Here is a 7262-nt window from a genome sequence, read left to right as displayed (position 1 = left end):
TCGAGATCACATAAAAAATAAATAAAAAAGTTACCCGAAGGGAAAAGCTAAAAGAAATTAATTAAGACCATAAATAAAATCTGATAATTAATATATATATATATATATATATATATTCTTTTCAATCCTTTTCTTTTTCCTTCCATCTATTCAACTCGATTATATATTATTTTCTTGACTCTTATACAGTAAGGTGCGAAAACATTTCTTTTCCCGAATTATATGATTATTACGTATGATCGTGGAACACGTTGCTTGTGAACGCTATATACGAGAGGAGAAAGACTCTGGTGAGAAGCCAAGAAAATAGTAAACCGAGTCTTTGTCTGTCACTGCTTCTGTTTCCCTGTCTTAGGTTTAAGTTCAAGATCACAGTCCACGCAACAAAAGACACAGCAACACTGAACATTCAAAACAAACAGCTACATACCTGAAGAGATGGCGAGAACCCCTTGTTGCGACAAAAATGGGCTCAAGAAAGGATCATGGACACGAGAGGAAGACAAGAAGTTGATCGCTTATGTCACCAAGTACGGCCACTGGAATTGGCGCCTGCTCCCCAAGTTTGCAGGTATTTCATCATGAGGATCGTCTACATGCATTACTGCTACTGTAAAACTACATTTTATACACAACATTAGTCTGGAATCCACTATGGTGAAGTCATTTGAGAAATTTTCACGAGTTTCTTAGCTCAAACTTAACAACTGAGGGATTTTTTACTGTCTTTGAGTCATGTTGGAGTTCATTGTATCTCTAACCATGTTGATTTTTAGGTCTTGCAAGGTGTGGGAAGAGTTGCAGGCTGAGATGGCTGAACTATCTAAGGCCAGATGTTAAAAGAGGGAATTTTAGTGATGAGGAAGAAGAAATCATTGTGAGACTTCACGAAAAGCTTGGTAATAGGTATGCATAAACTATTTGGCCTTCTACTACTGTTTCTTCTGTGTTTTCACTACTCAGTTCACTTTGGTCCCCAAAAAGCTAAACACATTGTCATGAATCCGATTACACCAATTGCATTGTAACTTTTACTATAGGATTCAATCTGCTGTTATATCATAAATAGAAAATTTGAAGAGTTGAACACTTACTCACTTCACTCACTCAATTATGGAGATACAATTAATATATGTACTGTGCATTCAAAGCTACCGAGTACACCAAATTCACTTCACAAACCAAATAAAATAATATTTTAATCATATATAATTTATTTTTTAATTTTAAATATTATTATATTATTATAATATGGTGTCATATATAATGTAGGGGTTGTACATAAGGGTTTAAGGAAAAATAGCCTTTTAATTTTTTTCAGGGATTGGACATTCGTTCTAAGTTTTTGCACGTTGTGTAATTTTTTTTCCCAAATTATAATTTTGGATAAAAAAATTTATTTACCAAAATAGATAAATGGTATACTATTTAAAAAAAAATTAGAATAAAAAATGTATATGACATATATCACTTTAGTATAATACCACTGAAGTCGTATAAGAGTAACACAATAAATATACGACTTCATTTAAAGTTAATTTTATATTTATTTAAAGTTGTCAAAGGTGTGATACAACTTTTGATTAACTAAATTGATAAAGTTGTCAAGGTGACTTTCATGTGATGTCTTTTTTAGGTTAAAAGTTGTATCCATAAATTATGATTTTCACTTTAAAGACATGATGTATGACTTACTATTTTTATAAAAAAATTTACCAAAATCATAATTTGCGGGAAAAAAATTACATTGCTGTCGTAAAAAAAAACATCAATTCTATGTCTATTTAATTTAATCCCTTGTAAAAAAATTAATATGTTTACTATTCCCTAATCAATTAAAAATTTGCTTCTAAATTATCCCAAAATAGTGAAATTCATATTAATTTGTATGTACAATTTCTAATCTATTATCTTTATTTTTTTAAATAAAATTTCAATAATATTTAGAAAACATTCAATAGTTAAAAATAATCTTATATAAAAAATTAAACTAATTTTATAAATATAAAATACAGCTTATTTTTTATAATTTTATTTATACAACTAGATACTAAATATATTTTATAATTTTTTTATTAAAATAATTGTCTATCTTGTATATTAAAGTATTAAAAACTAGTCTCAAGTAAAAAAGACATAATTCTGTGGCTTGATATATTACAATTTATATCTATGCTGAATTTGGATAAAAGAGAAATTCTAGATGTAGTAAGAAAATATAAACTGACCTCACAAGTCTTACGTCATCCACTGTGTATTGACGTACTATATAATACCATAGTTTATTATTCTAAGAATTTAATTAACTAAACACAATTATTAAATAAAAATTAATTTTAAAAAATAAATTATGAGGAATCATCATATTAGTAAAAAAGTTATTGATTTTTACAATGATTATTAAAAAAAAATTCAGAACGATTTCTTATGATGAATAATGTAAAAAACAGTTCTATCACAAAGTTTGAATAATTGTTTCAGTTCCTATTACCTTAGAGGATTTAATTTAATTCTCTCCTTAGCCAATGAAATTATGAATTATATATGCTCTCTTTACTAGAATAAAATTACGATATAATTAAAATTTTCATTTCAAACACTTCAACTATTATCTTATAATATTTGCAAGAATATATATATATATATATATATATATATATATATATATATATTAAACCTTTTTGTTAGATGAGTATAAAATAGACCAATCATAAGACTTTGGGCATGAAAGACAATTCTTTGAAAAATTTCAAATATTTAATAAAGTAAAATTTATTATAATTTGATTGGATAAGAAAAAAAGGGTGAACAAAACTATGTGGGGTTGTGAATGAGAAGGACAGAGAAAATAATAGATTTGAATAGAGGTTATTGTGTGGTGTGTCCGACTGAACTATTGTTGGGTCATTAATTACCGTACAGAAATTATTGTGTGGTGTGTTGAGGTTGGATTTGATATTAATAATGTTGTGGTTGTGAAGATGGTCAACAATTGCTGCTGAACTGCCAGGGAGGACTGATAACGAGATAAAAAACCACTGGCACACCGTCCTCAAGAAGCGTTTTGAACAAAAAGCAGAAGCTAAAAGCGGAATTGGAAAAGAATCTTCTATTTCCAGGTCCTTTGAGACCGTATCAGAGAATTACAGTGACCCAGATGCAACAAATGCTTCCCCTGTTGCACCAGCTGCCGCTACAAATCATGAAAGTGATGATGGTCTTTCCTTTTTTGATGCATACTCAGAGCCTGTGTCTGCAGATTTCTGGACAGAACCTTATTTAATTGACAACTCCTATGTTCCACCCGAGTTTGAACCTGTTTACTTTAGTCCCATGTACGATGTAGAACTTTGGAACCAGAATGAGATGTATCTGCAGGAATGTGAGGGCTTATTCCAATGATCACAAATGGAAAAGCTTAGTCATGCGAATTAAAAGGCTGATGATGTGTGATTGTAACTATATTTGGTGACCAGAATAAGATAAAGAAGAATGGTGCGTAAATACTTCATTACTTCAAACATCTCAACCATTATGACTACGTGTTTATGTATCATAAATATTGAAAAGGCTAAATAGCACATAAGAGAAAAATATATGAATACTGTATATGATACAATTTGATTAAAAAAAGATAAAAATAAAAATAAGTGTTGAAACGTAATAGATATTTATATATCATGTTTAATGAAACAGTCACGTATTATAAAGAGAAAAAGAAAGTTAGTATTAGCTACACTCAAAATCTGGTTAATTATTTTTTTTTATAAAAAGTTTTCATGTTAGGCATCACTATGCAATTTGACATTTCAGCAAGACTGACACCTCAAGTAACAACAATCATCTGTCATCACATGAAAAAAATTTATTATTAAAACAAAGAAAAAAGAAAGAAAATACAAAAATATGGGAGGACTAGACCAAAATCCATATATTAACAAAAACGATACATAGGTAGACTATACCTATTCATAAAGAATTTTAAGAACAGACTAGATGGAAGTCTATTATACCAATGAAATGATTCTCTATGAATAAATCCTAAATTAGCCAACTTATCAGCACACGCATTCCCTTCACGAAAAATATGAGTAACCCTAAACCTGATTGTCCCACAGAAATTAAGACAAGTATTTCATCGATTACGAAGCATCCACAGAACATTAGTCCTAGCAGTAAACGCATCACAAACCAAGGCAGAATCACATTCAAGCCAGACACTAGTAAGCCCCATTTTTGAGCTTCCTCCATAGCATGTATAACTCCATAAAACTCAGCAACCAAAGTAGTCTGAACTTCAAGAAACGCTGAAAAACCACCAATAAATTCTCCCATACTCCCACGAAAAATACCTCCACAAGTAGCGAGACCAGGATACCCCTAGCAGTCCCATCAGTATTAATTTTAACCTAACCTGGTGAAGGAAATTTCCATCTAACAGGAAGAGGACGAAGAACTTGACCACTACGAATCTTAATACCAAAAAACTTAATCACGTTGAAATCCAACGTATCATTCTTCAAAATCTGGTTAATTTACTAAAGTGCTATATTTTTTTTTAATTTATTAAAATGGACAAATTTTAGAATTTGTATGAGTTAAATCGTGTTTAAAAAGATGATTTTAAAATGAGTTCCAAATGTCATTTGGATAATTTTTTCTACACTAAAATCGTACTTTTAAATATATTTTTATATCTTTTAAATATTTTTAGTAAAATTGTGCAAATATCTTGATTTTAAATTTTTATAATTTTTAACTATTTTTAATTATTTTTTAAAGTCGTCTCTATTAACACAAATTTAGTGGCCTTTTTACATGGGATTCGACTAGGAAACTAGGAGCATACCATTAACTAGGAGCAAACCATCCCACTGAAATCGTGCATCATGGGAAGTTTGCATTCCAGCAAAAGTCATGGAAGATAGCAAGAGTTTGGTGCACCAAATCAGCAAACTTGAAGTCTTGGAACAATCTACTTCATTTTGTCTACTTTTTCTCTAGTCTTAAATAAGTGTATATCGCACTCCGACTCGACCCTTCCCCACCCTCTTTCGCTACTACCACCGTCATTGGTAATCGTTCGTAACATATGATGACTTTGTACGGTAAGTGTACCACTTTATCAGAAGTAATAATATGTCTTTAAGAACGAATATTGAACCCACAAGGAACAATTGAATATTCAATCAAGTAAAAGATTCACTAAATATAAAACAAAATAATAAAAGTTTGTTGGGATATGTTGAAATGCAATGATTAACAAAAAAACAAAGCAAAAAGTTGTTGTTTCAATGGAAAAAATAAGGATTGGGTTTCATCTTTCTCACTCTTTTGTATTTAGATTAGCCTAGTAATATTATGTCCTTTTGATTAATATTGATACCCATATAAAAATCATTTATATCGATTCCTCGCATATAAAATTCTTAAGATGCTTCCTAAATATTGTTTCCTCGCATATTTATAAAAACAACTTAGTATTAAGATCAGACGTTGATAGCAATTAACATTTCAAGTCTATTCCTAGCACTTAAATATGTCAAGTATTATTGATTAGGTCAGAACCCTAAAAATACTTTCCAGCCAGATTTAAGATTCTAGATTAAGAATTTTATGTTCATACAATAATACCAATAATCAATCAAGAACAAAATTTTATGTTCAGACATCACCTCAATACATAAGAGTTTGAAAGATGTTTACACTTATTCATCTCACAAGGCGCCTATACTCGGGTAATCATTCTTACACCGAGTTAGAACGACTTACCATGTGTAGAGTTGGATAATTCATATATTCAAGTTAACTTATTCCACACATTTTTCCCAAGAACAATTTTACTATTGACGACCTCATTAAAAAACCCCTTATGAGGGAAAAAAAGAGTAACCTCAAATGAAAACACAGTGTTCAAAGGAAAGAATAAAGACCTATGCACCTCAACTGAAATAAAACTTAAGATTTGTCGCATTCCACATTCGTGGGATGACTCCTCCCTCCAATGTTTCCATCTTATATGCATCATTCCCTAGTGCCTCAACTATGCGGAACGGGCCAGTCCACTTTGGAGACAACTTGTTCTCAATCTGGTAGAGGTGGGCCTTCTTCATCACCGAGGTTTCGTCTTGGTCTTGTGCTTTAGTTCCACCCTTCTCTTTAAGGCTTCCGATTTTATACATGCATGATCATGTACCTCGTCCAACAAGTCTAAATTCACCCTTCTTCCTTCATTGGATTCTTCAACAACAAAACTTTGCAACTTAGGAGAATTTTCTTATACCTCTACTGGTATCATGGCATCCGGCCCATATACTAAGCTGAATGGCGTTTTCTTCGTTTTTGATTGCGGGATGGTGTGATAAGACCACAAAATTCTTGGAATTTCTTTTGACCAATTTCCCTTTTCCTTTTCCAATCTCCTCTTCGGTCCTCTTAATAGGACCCTGTATGCCAACTTGGCCTTCCCATTCGTTTGTGGGTGTTCTACCGAGGTGAATATTTGCTTTATTTCGATAGCTGTACACAATTTCCCCAATTGTTGGGTAGCAAATTGGGTTCCATTGTCGGATACTAAGTGCCTCGGAATCCCAAATTAGCACACAATATTTTTCCACACGAGACTTTGTAAATAATTATTTACGCAACCAACTCAGCTTCAATCCACTTGATAAAGTACTCAATGGAAATGATGAGGTACTAATCTGACATATGACTAGAGGGAAAGGGCACAAAATGTCTATTCCCCACGTATGGAGAGGCTATGGGCTTTAAATTGATTGTAACTCCTCGGCTGGTGCATGGCACCAATCAGCGTACCTTTGACACTACTCACATCATTAGACATGCTTCCTGCAATCATCCTTCATCATCAGCCAATAAACCCTGCTCAAATGACTTTCAACGAGAGAGCTCATCCACCGATGTGGCTGCCACAAACTCCTTCGTGAAGCTTCGACATTATCTGGGCGCATTGGTCTCCATTTACACAGGTGAGGAGGGGATGACTATAACCGTAAAGAAATAGATTCCCATCTATCAGGGTGTACCTTCCCGCATTCCTCTTAACCATTTTAGCTTCTGTGGGTTCTGAAGGGAGTAATCCATCAGCGAGGTATCGTTTATAAGGTGTTAGCCAAGTATCCTCGATTTTGATCTACGTAACCTCAAAATGTTCATCTTCAGGGAATTCATAAATAGTTATTCTTGGAACCTTCAACGTTTCTTGGACCATTGAACGATGTCTTCTCCCTTGTCCCGGG

The 7262-nt window shown here is 32.3% G+C and overlaps 1 protein-coding gene across 1 annotated transcript; it reads left to right on the top strand.

Moving 5' to 3' along the window:
• The first annotated feature begins 235 nt into the window (after positions 1 to 235).
• Positions 236 to 3520, top strand: LOC137834502 (transcription factor MYB14-like). The gene is made up of 3 exons (XM_068642533.1): positions 236 to 571; positions 777 to 906; positions 2982 to 3520. Exons 1-3 carry the CDS (start codon positions 439 to 441, stop codon positions 3400 to 3402), a joined length of 684 nt encoding a protein of 227 aa, XP_068498634.1. The 5' UTR covers positions 236 to 438; the 3' UTR covers positions 3403 to 3520.
• The last annotated feature ends 3742 nt before the right edge of the window (positions 3521 to 7262 follow it).

This window comes from Phaseolus vulgaris, chromosome 5 (assembly GCF_000499845.2).
Source record: "Phaseolus vulgaris cultivar G19833 chromosome 5, P. vulgaris v2.0, whole genome shotgun sequence".
NCBI classification, from domain to species: Eukaryota; Viridiplantae; Streptophyta; class Magnoliopsida; order Fabales; family Fabaceae; genus Phaseolus; species Phaseolus vulgaris.
This window is presented reverse-complemented; position numbering and strand designations above follow the sequence as displayed.

What these genes read in the sequence shown, in the direction of transcription:
- LOC137834502 (XM_068642533.1), top strand. Translation starts at nt 439, where the DNA reads ATGGCGAGAACCCCTTGTTGCGACAAAAATGGGCTCAAGAAAGGATCA. An exon ending in CCTGCTCCCCAAGTTTGCAG is followed by an intron (nt 572 to 776) that starts GTATTTCATCAT and finishes GTTGATTTTTAG; the next exon opens with GTCTTGCAAGGTGTGGGAAG. An exon ending in CACGAAAAGCTTGGTAATAG is followed by an intron (nt 907 to 2,981) that starts GTATGCATAAAC and finishes GTGGTTGTGAAG; the next exon opens with ATGGTCAACAATTGCTGCTG.